The sequence below is a fragment of the Rhinoraja longicauda genome, chromosome 33 (assembly GCF_053455715.1).
Source record: "Rhinoraja longicauda isolate Sanriku21f chromosome 33, sRhiLon1.1, whole genome shotgun sequence".
NCBI classification, from domain to species: domain Eukaryota; kingdom Metazoa; phylum Chordata; class Chondrichthyes; order Rajiformes; family Arhynchobatidae; genus Rhinoraja; species Rhinoraja longicauda.
Window position 1 is genome coordinate 14,709,904 of NC_135985.1, and position 14,130 is coordinate 14,724,033.

The following is a 14,130-nucleotide window of genomic DNA, read 5'->3' on the forward strand; positions in this document are numbered from 1 at the left end:
ATAGTTTCTTCTCATTCTGCAAACAACCTGTATTATCATTGAACAAACAGAAAAACATGTAAATATCAGAAATTTATATTAGCCTTCTAAGAGAAATACACAGTGACTTACTTTGTCTACACAATCATCAAAGAAAGCCAGACTCGCATCTTTGTCACTCACAAAAGAGCATTCCTCGATGAACCGAATAAACATTTGTGTTTTTGTCATCAATGAGTAAAACTTTTGGTGTGAACGATCTCTGCTTCTCAGAAAACCTACAATGATTAAGATGAAGTCAGCAATTTTTAAATACATTTCTTTCAATTAGATTCCCAAAATACAAATCAAAACATTGGGTAGCCCGATTAGAACATATAACAACTACCATGTATTTTGTTTCATACGGCTCTGAGCACTGGCTTTTTAACTTCCTAAAAACTAAATTGTAAAATGGAGCTACAGATGCAACCAAAAAAATGGAAATATTCAGAAAGTTAGGCAGCAACTGAGGAAAGAGAAACAAAAGTTTATGTTTCAGGTTGTACAACAAAATTTGGTTAGCATTACAAGTGCTCCATAAATATTTATTTGGAAGAACTTAAACGTTCAAAGCTAACAGTTGTACAGTAATGAATTATTCTTGTTTCCTCAGTATCAAGATATGTTTAGTGGAATGTATGAGGTTTTAATACTGGATCCATTTATTGAAGAGGAACTTTTATGAATTGTAAATTAAAGAACTATTTCACAGCAAAATTCAAACTTCGTCTAAGACAAGGAGTTGGCAAATATTTTTGAAATTAAATAATTTGCATATACAATGTAATGTGTGTACTTTAAATATTTGATAACTGCAAAATCAAAATCCTAGATTATTCCTGAATTATTTTCAATTATTTATAAATACCTTGAAGATCAAAGAGAGAGCTTGCATCTGTTGTTTTTTCAGAAGGAGCCTCTGTGATAGGTCGAAGGTATGTTCTATATCCCTTCAGAATACAAGCCATAAATCGAAGAAAAGCTTCTTGAATTTCCAATTCCAACAAATGCATCTTTTTACCAGAATTCAAATCATTCATTGCTAATTCCATTAAAGCTTCCTCTCTGGGTCTTTGATGCACTGAAAGGAAATGTATTTTGTTTTACTTTGAAATGATAAATGCACAATACACATCCTCTAATGAACAACAGTGGGAAATGCAGTAATTTTAATTGACTTTAGGTTTCCCGTCAAGAAATAAACAAATTTAGGAGTTTTGTTTAAATTTGTCTCCCATCGAATGCATTGATAATGTTGAGGTACACATCTGCTTAAGCCTCACTGGGCTATTTCTCTCTCAGAAGTGGGTGATGTTTCGGGTCTGGTCTTGACCCGAAATGTCACCCATTCCTTCTCTCCAGAGATGCTGCTTGTCCCGCTGAATTACTCCAGCTTTTTGTGTCTAAGAGCAAATTAGTTGCCAGGTTATTTGACCAAGATGCAAAAACAAGTTAATTGATTCTGACTTTAAAATTTAAAACATTTATGAAGAAACAAGGAAACAGAATGAGATGAAAAAAGTTAAGGAGTTAGTAATAGTACAATCATGATCGGAATGTTTGGGTTTTTAGAGTAAATATGAAAGGACATTAAAGTTTGCAGGCTTTCCAGTACGATAGAGGCAATGGTACAATGGTAATTTTTAGAATCTCACCATCATTCCGCTTGGCATCAGCAAAATGAACACCGATTAAGAATTACAAATAGGGCCTTGTAGTCTGTGTGCCCTCCAAATGCCTTCAAACATGGAGTAATTTAGTTGACAATTTTGTGTCCAATAAAATCTATATATTTTACAATGCTTGATTGTTGTACACCGAAAACTAACTTCTACAGTGCTTTAGGAGATGACAAAGAATCAGAATTAAATTCTAGATTTGTCAGCAATTCCCACATCCTGTCTGAATAAAAAAAAGGAACTGCTGCTCGAATCTGGAACGAGCCAGCTTAAAGTAACCTGGCAACTAATTTGCTCTTAGACACAAAAAGCTGGAGTAATACAGCGGGACAAGCAGCATCTCTGGAGAGAAGGAATGGGTGACATTTCGGGTCAAGACCAGACCCGAAACATCACCCATTCCTTCTCTCCTGATATGTTGCCTGTCCCGCTGAGTTACTCCAGATTTTTGTGTCTATCTTCGGTTTAAACCAGCATCTGCAGTTCCTTCCTACACATTTAACTAATTCGATCAGATGGGTCAGCCAAGATCAGAAAACACTGTAAGTATGATTTTTTTTAAACGGTAATTTATATATAATGATATTGTAATTATAGAGCCTTTTCCTAGAATTTATATACTCCTTTTAAAATCACACAAAAATTCCAATGTGCAATGTATATTGTTGGATAATGGAAAGAGAGAAGGGATATTTTGGAGCTGCTGGAGTGCCCATGAGCCACCAGTACACCTCACGAAACAGGGTTGGAAGATTGTGGTCAGGGTGTGCCTGAATGAGTGATTTGGCTGTTATTGGGCAAGATCCCTTGCTGCTGCAAAGGCAGCTCTGAAGACTCCACAGTTATCTGTAAGCCACTGCTTTTTAAAAGGAATGAACAGATTTCAGCATTACCGAGTTCATAACACACTTACTCTCTACCAGTTGTTCATAAATGTTGTTTAAAGAGTTGATCAGATTTTTACAGGCTTTCTTTGGAAGTACTTTCCACGTAATGCTTGTCCTCTCATCAGTTCTGAAAGAACAATCTTTTAAATACACATCTTGGACACAAATAAACAATAAATGAATTTAGAAACTGCAATCTTTTCTAGCGTTGGATTTGTTTTTAGTATCAGTAAAAATAAATTGCTTTGCAAGTACACTGCGTAACTGATAGCGAATTGAACAAAAGAAGATATTTGAAATTGCAATTCAGTATACATGCTGATGGGCAACTCTAGAATCGAGACAATGAACCATCAAATGAGGCTGTGATTTAATCACCATTAAAGCACTTGATTAACATAATTGCAAATCAATGAATCATTGAGCAGCACAAGAATCAAAAGTGTTCTATTGTCATATGTCCCAGATAGAACGATGAAAAGCAGCAGAGCAAAAAATGCCACTGTCAGTTTTGGAACAAGCTGGTGCTGGAAATTTTCACTTTCGTCGTAAAACACTGGTAATTCTTCGTATTAACATTGGCATCAAGATCTGCCCCAATAATTATAATTTTATACAAACAATGTAAGCCTGTCACACCAAACTACAGCAAAGAAAAAAAAAAACTGTAGGAGGAAATCAGCGGGACACGCAGCATCTGTGGAGGGAAATGAACAGACGACGATGACGATCCAAAGAAGGTCCCAACCCTAATTGTGTTCTGTCCATTCTCCTCGGCAGATGCTGCCTGATCAGTTGAATTCCTCCAGCAGTTTATGTTTTGCTCAAGATTCCAGTGTCTGCAGTTTAGTGTTTACAATGTAATTAATTACACATGCTTGCAGATAGAGATGCTGCAGTGCCACAAAGAAGTGGCAAAGATAATGCATTAAACTACTTTCATATTTCTGTTCATAAATATACACAGAGCAATTTATGATGGGAATGGGAAAAAAAGATGGTGTATACCTTTATTACAATGATGGATATCTGGCTGCCTGGGTCCAATTACCATGTCTATAGAACTGCTTCATCCCAAGACTTATTGCAATTCTATTTGCCTTGTCATTGATACTCATCTTACTATTCTTTAGAAAACTATTTTATTATGACACTTTTGTGAACCAACACTTAAGTGTGGACATTTCATTTCAGACAGTTCCATTTTGCAACTCACATTGTCAAAAGCCACAATTTATTATTTAATTGTATATTGTCAAAATCTTACTGAGAGATGGTGTTAGTGTCAAGATCCACGCAGCTTACATCACTTGGAGGATCGTACAGGTCAAAGTAACGAGAGTCAACTCCCACAATGAAGGGGCAAGGGGCACTAAGGACATCTGCCAAAGCCAATGGGCACAGAGGAATGTATGGACATGGCCAGTAGAAAGGAAATATCATCTGTATGTAAAGAATCATAGTAAAATCAACATAATTTCTGGTGTATATAAAGAAATCATATCAAAGCATTGCTAATGCAAACTAATAGCAAGGTGTCTTTGAACATTCCCACAACACGATGAAAAAACACAAAAAATCCATTAAAATGCATACATTGAAATACAAAATCTAAACATCTATATTCAACAGGAAAGGCAACATTTTAGAAAATGAGATAACCTTCACGTCAGCAACCTTTCACCATGATGAATCACTTACCAATTTCTGAAATGTATATACCATATGCTTTTTGTTCCTCAAAAGACAGCCTTGTGTTGGAACTTTGTATTTTCCACAGAAAATAAATGCAAGCGAAAACTTAGAAAGTACAATTTGTTAAAATTTCTCCCAAAATATGCTGACTATTTTATTAGTCAAAAGAATCTATGCATGTAAGGGAATAATTAAGATGAGTCACCAAGCTGCATAAGGCTTTAAGAATTTTTAGTGAAATTAGGAGTTGTTGTTTCAAGTTTTAAGGGTTGTGGTCCCTTTGGCTTACACAAAATAAATTGCATTCATTCATTCTTTATCTCAAGCCAGTGATAAAAGACAGCTGCTGAAGCACCAATCATCAGGCATTTTTGATTTAATAATGGTCCATAACTTTTTTTCAACATTATGGTCAATTCCTCTCGCCTTTTACGTCATCTCAAATATTATAATCCTAACAAGAACTTGTAGTCTCCCAAGTACTCCATGGAAGCGATCATATTAAGCACCTCTGCAATACCACAAGTAAATTCAGGAGAAGTCGCAATGTGAATTCAGGTTAGACTATAATTCTAATGCCAGGAGGAAAAGAACTGGATTGTCAACATTCCTTTTGGATCAAAATAGCTTGAATCTAAACCCAAAGATAAAGTGTTCAATACTAACCATTTTCTTGCGACATGTTTTTAAGATGCTCTAATTAGCAAAAGTAGCATTATTTGCATGTAGAAATAAATGCTCAATGTGGGCTACTACAGTTACTTCTATGGATCTATACACATTCCCTCTACCCTAAAAGAAAACTCAACAAGATCTGCAATTCCAGGTTCATTCTCATGATCTCATTACAGTTGCTATAATTTAACCTCTGCTACTTAACTTAAACTTTGAATTCTTGATAGAATTTACAAAACAGGAGATTGTCATTCAGGCCATTACACCAGTATTGATTGATTAGACTGGTTCCAGCCTAATCTCATGGCCCAAGACTTGGTCTGTGGGACTGGTTGGTAGTCATAACTCACGGCTTTCCATTAATTTAATTAACCAAATTAACTAAACCAATCTTTATGCGATATTAGTACAATGTCAAAGTCAAACTCTGTGTTACCCCTGCAGTCTGAAGAAGGGTCTCGACCCGAAACATCACCAATCCATGTTCTCCAGAGATGCTGCCTTAACTGCTGAGCTACACCAGTACTTTGTGTCCTTTGTGTTACAGTTGGGGTTACGGAAATTCATCCTTACAGAATTCACAAATCACAAGCCAAAAATTTGCGACATGGAATAAAATTCACCCTCATGGAATCTATGTATTTGTTTTCAACTCATGTTTTTTAACATACGTGCAGATGACATGGCTTTGCATTAATGAAAATCGCAATATAGTCCATGTTCTAGCAAAGGAACCCTCTTCGTAACACAGGGATCGACTGTATTTCCATCTATAATTCATGAAGCCAATATTACAGTTTCTCAAAACGTGTTACCTCAACCAGTTTCTCAAATAAATTCAATAAAACAAAAATAAAATGACATAATGGGAGTAGAATATATTATAGACGGGCCAGGAATACTTGCATTATCTCTCAATATCTCCACTGTTTTATTGGCTAGATTACAAACTGCCATTTAAGAGTTTTTCAATTTGCTGCTGGTGCTCAAGTATCTGAAGTCACTGGGTTTAATTACAGGGCTACCCGACAGAGAAAATAGATTAGGAATCTGGGAAATCAAATTTAAAACTTTCCAATTAAAAGTTGACTTTCTGAAAAACATCATCAAACCTGGCTGTAACAAGGGGTCCATTTTAAAATAGCATTCAATGGCTGATGAACCACATTCATGGACATTTATTTCTATAATTTTCAATTATCCTAAAGTATACTGAATTCAAACAAATGAGGAAAGCCAGCAAATGCCATCCTCCCAGGTAGCTATTGTTCACAAAAAGCATGACAAACTTAATTTTGCTAATTATTCCTCACACAATTTACCATGAATCAAAATGATGGAATAGATCATTAACATTGCTACCAGCACTATTTTGTGCAACCGTTAAAGCTTGAAACAACAACTCCTAATTTCACAAATAATTCTTAAAGCCTTATACAGCTTGGTGATTCATCTTAATTTATTCCCTTATTTGCATTATGGAATCATTTTCTCACCTATAATCTGCTCACTTATGTCCTTTTTGGGTTTTACCTGTGCCATTCAGTTTCATACCCAGTATAGCCTGGTCCACATATTGACAAGAGCTGAATTCCAGTCTGAAGTGAGGTTGGAGTGACCATCTTTTAAATTAAGGCAGACTTTAATCTATTGTGGCATGAAAATTTAAAAGTGAAGACAATGGGCATAAAAGTGGTCTTCAGGTTCCACCAACCTGTGTGGAAAAATTTGCTCCTCAGGACTCTTTCAAATCTTCCCCCTCTCACCTTAAACCTATGCCCACTATGTCATGCCAAATAAATTCTCATCCAAATTGTTAATAATCATTTAAATGACAAACAGAGGACTTGGGACTGATCCCTGTGGCACACCACTAGTCACAGGAATCTAATGTGAATAACAACAATCAATTATCACCCTCTGACTCCTACCACCAAGCCGATTTTGTATCCGACGGGCTAATTCATCCTTGATCCCACATGATCAAATCTTTTCAGACTAACCTACCACGTGGTACCTTGTCAAAGGCCCTGTTAAAGCTTATGCAGATAACATCCACCATCTTGCCCTCATCATTCCTCTTCAACACCTGTTCAAAAAACTCAATTTGTGAGGAAAGATTTCCTCTGCACAAAGCCATGCTGACAATCCCCAATTAGTCCTTGCCTTTCTAAATGCAGTTAGATCCTATCCCTCAGAATCTCCTCCAGTAACTTTTCCACCGCTGATGGTAGATCACCAGCCAGTAGTTCCCTGACTTGTCCTTGCTTCCATTCTTAAATAAAGGAAAAATATTAACCAGCTCATTGTTCTGGTAACTTATCCTCAGCTAAAGATGATCCAAATATCTCTGCCCGGGCCCCAGCAATTTCTTCCTCTAGCTTCTCATAATGTCCTTGAATACTTTGGCCATGTCTTGGAGATGTATCCACCTTAATAAGCCCACCAGCATCTGGAAGCTTTTGGAATGTGGATATGTTCCAAGTGATCATAATTTATTTCCCTTAATTCCTCAGCTTCCAAAAATTTATCCGTGGTAAACACAGATGAGAAATATTTGTTTAACATCTCACCCATCTTCTGTGGCTTCACATGTAGTCAACCACATGCGGGACCTAATCTCTCTGTGCTTATCCTTTTGTTCTTAACATATATGCAGAATCTCTTAGAATGCTCCTTTACCTTATTTGCAAAGGTTCACAAGTCTTCCAGAATTTCTTTTAGCAAGTTGATCTTAATACTTACAGAAACAAGTGCTTCAGCCACACTGGTCAACACTGCTGGACGAAGGGAGTGAATAAGAATTTTGTGTTCAGTCACTGCAAACAGCAGCAGAGTTATTGCCTTCTCAGGGCCCAGGTTCTGCAGCAAAGTAGTGAAACTGCCACCGCTGAAAGAAGGACAGACATTTTCAGAATTCAATGAATTGAGACATTTATATTTTAATTTAATGTGAAAGGAACATCACTGGTATCCTTAATTTATGTCCAATTGGATAGTCAATAGACAATAGACAATAGACAATAGACAATAGGTGCAGGAGTAGGCCATTCAGCCCTTCGAGCCAGCACCGCCATTCAATGCGATCATGGCTGATCACTATCAATCAGTACCCCGTTCCTGCCTTCTCCCCATACCCCCTCACTCCGCTATCCTTAAGAGCTCTATCCAGCTCTCTCTTGAAAGCATCCAACGAACTGGCCTCCACTGCCTTCTGAGGCAGAGAATTCCACACCTTCACCACCCTCTGACTGAAAAAGTTCTTCCTCATCTCCGTTCTAAATGGCCTACCCCTTATTCTCAAACTGTGGCCCCTTGTTCTGGACTCCCCCAACATTGGGAACATGTTATCTGCCTCTAATGTGTCCAATCCCCTAATTATCTTATATGTTTCAATAAGATCCCCCCTCATCCTTCTAAATTCCAGTGTATACAAGCCCAATCGCTCCAGCCTTTCAACATAGTCATGGTTGTGTAGTTAAGACGATGGTTTAGAAATAACATTGGGGTTTCCCTGCACAGGTTTAGATCCTGCCAGCTTTGGAAGCAGATCCGGCCAGAATTATTGGTGCTGTGTACTTGTGAGCTCTCAGATCGAAAATGCCATGGGGGAATACTGTCAGGTGCACTGTATTCAAAGCATTTTTTTCCACAGTTATTTTTCTCACAGCTGATGGTAAATCTTTTGAGTTTGTTATTTTGAAGGTTGTGAAGACAACATCATCATGGATAAGTCACACCTCCATCCCACATCAGAAAGGGCTTACTCAGAGGCCCATCAATACACTCATTCATTTGATGGAACCTGTCCGCACAAGAACAACTTCCTTCAATTCCGCTCACTTTGTCCATGTAAAGGTGTAGCAATGGAAACTCACACGGGCCCTAACGAGGGTTATTTTTGTTACATATTAGAAAAGCCCTTGTTTCGGGTTTATTTAGGATCATGCCCTCAAATCTTTCTCCAATACGTTGACAACCGCAGTACTACCATGATGCTCCCTATAAAACAGATTGACTTCATGTCCAAGAAAGTACATTAACACCTCTACTTCCACAGAAGACCATGGAAATTTGACATGTCTCCAATGACACTTACCAATTTATACAGATGCACCATAGACAGCATCTCAGCAAACTGGTATGTCAAAGACCACAAGAAATTGCAGAGAATTGTGGATACAGGCCAATCGATCTCACAAACTAGGCATCGTATTTATTCCAATGTGGCTCTGGTACCCCCTGAAATGAAGTATTTCCTGAAATGTGGCTGATCCTTTGGCAGAATGAGGAGCTCTCAATGTATTTCCTATATTTTCATGTTTACTCTCATTCTCTCCCTTCCAGCGCAGAACAAAGAAGAATTCCCACGATACTCACCTTTAAGCCCACCATTCTTCACATTCAACTTGATACTCTTCATAATTTCCACCAGCTCTAATGTGATCCCACCACTAGTCACATATTTCCTTCTCCCCTTTCAGCATTTTGCAGGAAACACTCCCTTCAAAGTTTAATTTGCTGTGCTTTTTCTTTCAGATATTGATTTATTGCTCCTTCTGCTCTATAACTATATGGAGTTTTCTTTATTTAATTAGTGGGATCAATAGTAATTATGGAGACATTTGAATTATGTAAAATCTGGCACATTGCAGTGAGTTGTGAAGCAGTGATATAGGAGATGCACTTGTTATTTCTCCTATCGTACAGAGGACCAGATAAGCAAATATAGGATCACCCATTATTAACACCGACGTACAATCTGTGCTTTTGTCAGTTTACAGCAGATTTCAATGAAGCATTCTGGGATTACCACACCAGCATAAAAGATGAAATCCACATTTTAAAAATTTGTACTACTCTTTAAAAGAACTGATGATAAAACATGCAGCTGAGGGAATAATTCAATGAAGATGATAAATTCCCTCCATGGCATTTTATAAATTTGAATTCAGTTATTTAAAATTGCAATTAGATGTAGCCACAATTGAATTATTGTGCAAATTGGCTCACTGATATTAATGAAAATCTGCCATTTCACTGCTCTAGCCTGTGACTAATCCTTGCCCACTCTTGCTGACTTTGGACTGGAAAATAATACAAAAGAGGAAATTCACTTCAAATGAAGTGTACAAGAAGCAGCCAGAACTGAACCAGACTTACCTTAATGGTAGTGGTGAAGATACAGGTTGACATAGCATTAAGTGGTCATGAGGTGATTGCTGCAACAGAAAAGATATTAGGTTGAAATTCTGTTGACTTTCACAGCTGCACACTCACCTCTGGTAAAATACAACAACTCTCTGCTATAAATTTATTTGGTTCTCCAATATTATTATTTACAAATCCAAATCTCTCACCACCTGACTCTTTTGCTTATTTCCTAAGCCTTTAAATTCCTTTTGAAATACAGGAATTAATTTTACGTCTTTGATTTCAGCAGTCACCCAGAACATAGGAACGTGGGCCACTTTGCTCCTTAAGTCTGCCATACCATTCAATATTATTATGGCTGATCTGCCTAGGTCTCAACTCCTTCTCCATGCTAAATCCCCATAGCCTTCAATATCCTGGTCTTTCAAAAAAATATTTGTTTTCACTTTAAATCAATGAGTTAGCCTCTGCAATTATCTCGGGCAGACAATTCCCGAGATCAACCACCCTCTGCAAGAAGACATTTCCATGTATCTTGGTTTTAACTGATTTGGTCTTTATTTTGAAATCACTCCCTTCCTTGTGATTCTCCCATTAGTAAAAACATCCCCACAACTACCTGATCATGCTCCCTTGGAATCTGAAATCTCAATAAGATCACCTCATCTAAACTCCAAATATAGACCCACCTAAAAGAAAGGGTCACTGCATTTCCCCAAACAATTTCAGATTGAATAAAATAGATCCTGAATGCATGTAATGTATTTTTGTAACTTTAATCTAATCAATGGTTCATTGTACAGCAAAATATTTCTGTTAAGAAAGGCAATTGGATAGATACCCACCTGCACAAGAATTCTTGGTCTTTGAGGAGAAGGAAATGGAACGTTGTGCATGAAATGACAGATATGTCTGCAAAATACAAAAGTTGAAGATTGAGAATATAATTTTCTTCACTATTCCCGATTAGTCATAAAGCCATAAAATGCTTGCTTTCCAAGTTTTAACAACAATGCTACCTTTGTGCGGACCTTGCAATTTTTTATCAGCACATTTTCTGCAACTGTAACACTATAACAATATTCTTTGCTCTTTCTTTTTCTCTGCACTACCAACTGTACTAGTGTATGGCTTGACAGTACTCATGTATAGTATTATTTGACAAGATAGCGTGCAAACAAATTTTTCCCACTGTATCCAAGTACATGGGACAATAATAAACCAATATCAAATCCAATAAATCATAGACATGGAGCACAGAAGCAGCCCTTTAGTCTATTGATTCAACATTGACTATCAAACATCCATTTACACAATTCCCAGTTTATTTATCCCTCATAACCACAAGCTCCACCAGATTCTACCACTCATTACAATGGCCAATCAATTTACCAACTTGCACATCTTTGGGATATTTGCGAAAGTGCTCGATGAGAATGGCTCAGTGGATGTTGCCTACATAAACTTTAGTAAAGCATTTAACAATGTCCCCATGGTAGGCTGGTCAATAAGATTAAAACAGATGGCATCCATGGTGAGTTGGTAAATTATATATAAAATTGGTTTTGTCATAGAAGGCAGCGCGCAGTTATGCAGGGGTGTTTTATTGGCAGAATTGTGGGTAGCAAGGAGGTTGTCACAGAAAATAGTAGGATACAGATCAGTTAGAAATTTAGGAGTCAAATCTGGACAAGTGAGAAGTAATGCATTTTAGGTCAAAGAAGGAAATAAACAAAAAATGACATGAATTGAGGTGGTTTGGATCAGATATTCCTGGTCAAAAGCAGCCAATGCCTAGTGGCAAAGAGCACAAGGCAGCTGCAGCATATACTGGTCGGATGTGCTCCTTTTTATGGTATTTCAGGTCTGAAGAATTGCCACCCTGCAATTGCAAACGTGGCCTAGTGATTCTCCAATATATATGGCATCAATTTGATATGTTACAGAATCAAGAGGCTAACCAGAATGAAGAACTGATGGATCCAAGTATTGATCAAAATATAGTACCAGAGAACTTGCATGAAAGCTGAGAGATCCGAGTTTTGAACAGGTGGATTCTCTGGTTATCATTTCAATCTTCAGAATTGTTCATGTGGATTGGAAGATAACAAATCTAACCTGATTACTTAAGAAAGGTGCTTGGGCCCCAGCTTTTAACAAACTGAGTGAATCTGGCAGATAGAATATACTGTGAAAAAATGTGAGGTTAAGTTCTTTTGCGTGAGTAACAGAAAAGGAGACTATTTGTTAAATGGTGAGAAAATGGGTGGTGTTACTCTTAAAAAATAGGTGTTTTCATATGCAAGTTGTTGAAGGCCAAACAATTAAGGCGGCAAATGGAAAGTTACCTTTTACTGCAAGAGGATATGAATAAAGGAGTAAGTAAGAAGTCTTCATGCAATTGTGGAGGGCCTTGGTAAGATTTCACACTTGTGTATGATTTTGGACTATTGTGCAAACATCTTGTGTATGATTTTGGACTATTTACGAAAAAAATAGAGATGCCATACAGGAAGTACAGCAAAGTTTCAATGGTTCTGGGGTTTGCTGTTTGAGGAGAATTTGAGTAGACAGGGATCCATTACTCTTTAGTTCAGTAATATGAGAGAAGACTTCAATGTAGCCTACAAAATTCTTCAGGGCTTGACAGGCTAGATGCAAGAAGATACCTCCTTGGTTTAATCTTAACACAGTTTAAGATTAAAATGTAGGTAATTTTAAACTAAGATGAGGAGTTAAACAGTGAATCTTTGGATTTTCTACCCTGAACATGTGTGGAGACTCGGGCACCTGAACAGAGATTGAGAGATTTCTGAGCATTAAGGGACATAGGGAAAGAGGTGGAAAACAATGCTAAGGTAGAAGATTAACTTTATTAACTTTATTTATATGTTGTAACTGTAATTCGTTTTTGTGCACAATCCGCAGGCATTGCCACTTTCATTTCACTGCACATCGTGTATGTGTATGTGACAAATAAACTTGACTTGACTTGAACTAATGATTTTAATGAATGGCAGGGAAGGATCAAAGATCTACTACTACTCCTGCTTCTATTTCATATGTTCTTAGATGATTATATCTCAACACTGCCAACAGTGGAAGGAAAATATTTAAGTGAAAGATATATTAATTATTCAGAAAACTTAGGTGTTACACAAGTTTTCAAAGAGTGCTATAAATTCCAGTGTAAAAGTGACAGTAACAGTTTGTCAATTTGCAACTACAACTCATTCACAGTGTGAAATATTTTTAACGATCTCAAATTTTTGCAATAATGCAAAACTTTTCTTTGGAATATAAACAAGAAGAAATGACCACAAGCATTGCAGGGTTCAAGCTCTTCGAAGCAGAGTAAATAGCACTCTAAAAACATTGATGCCAATTGTCCCTTCCTCCTTTCCTGAAAGCACTGATCCTCACTTTCTTAGGAGTTTTGCAGGCCCCCTCCAATCCTTGGTAAGCTACCCATTGTTGACATTCAACAATGAATTTTGGCTATTGAGTCATGAAGGAACCACAGTGCTTGATCCTCATCCCAATATTTGAAGCGTGCAATTCTACCAGGCTGAATACTGACAGTGCGTGAATCCTGACACATTTTGTCCCTCCAACCTAGTGACCAATTATCACTACCAGCTGAGCACTGAGCTGAGACCTTGCAATGTTTACAGAGTACAGTCATGAACAATTCGCATTTCATAGGCAGCTTACTTTTCGATTGGAAGTGCATGGGGTCCGGAGATTGAATAGCGGTATAAAAATGTGAGAAATTTCCGAAATGCTTCAAAGAACGGCCAGTGTGACAGAAGACAAATACACTTGCTGGTGTGAACGGTTTTCGAGAGGATAGGTTTTCGGTCAGCTGCACTGACCAGGCCTAGTTGTGATCGTTGCTTATCGGTCAAATTCTCCTGGGGAAGAGGCTCATAGAATTGAATAGCTGCGCCGTAAACCTAGGAACAATGACATTTGAGTCTTTTTACCATGGAACAACTCAAAGGTGGTAATTATCAATA

The 14,130-nt window shown here is 37.4% G+C and overlaps 1 protein-coding gene across 9 annotated transcripts in view; it reads right to left on the reverse strand.

Annotated features, from left to right (window-relative positions):
* Positions 1 to 14,130, reverse strand: part of dennd4a (DENN/MADD domain containing 4A) — a 103,018-nt gene that overhangs the window by 55,894 nt on the left and 32,994 nt on the right. For all 9 annotated transcript variants that reach the window (XM_078427439.1, XM_078427437.1, XM_078427436.1 and 6 more), the window contains exons 6-13: positions 13,826 to 14,067; positions 10,957 to 11,023; positions 10,121 to 10,179; positions 7,703 to 7,847; positions 3,855 to 4,030; positions 2,614 to 2,714; positions 890 to 1,102; positions 112 to 257 (exon numbers count right to left, since the gene is read on the reverse strand). In XM_078427439.1, the coding sequence (XP_078283565.1) occupies positions 112 to 257; positions 890 to 1,102; positions 2,614 to 2,714; positions 3,855 to 4,030; positions 7,703 to 7,847; positions 10,121 to 10,179; positions 10,957 to 11,023; positions 13,826 to 14,067 (1,149 nt within the window). The remainder of the gene's footprint in view (positions 1 to 111; positions 258 to 889; positions 1,103 to 2,613; positions 2,715 to 3,854; positions 4,031 to 7,702; positions 7,848 to 10,120; positions 10,180 to 10,956; positions 11,024 to 13,825; positions 14,068 to 14,130) is intronic.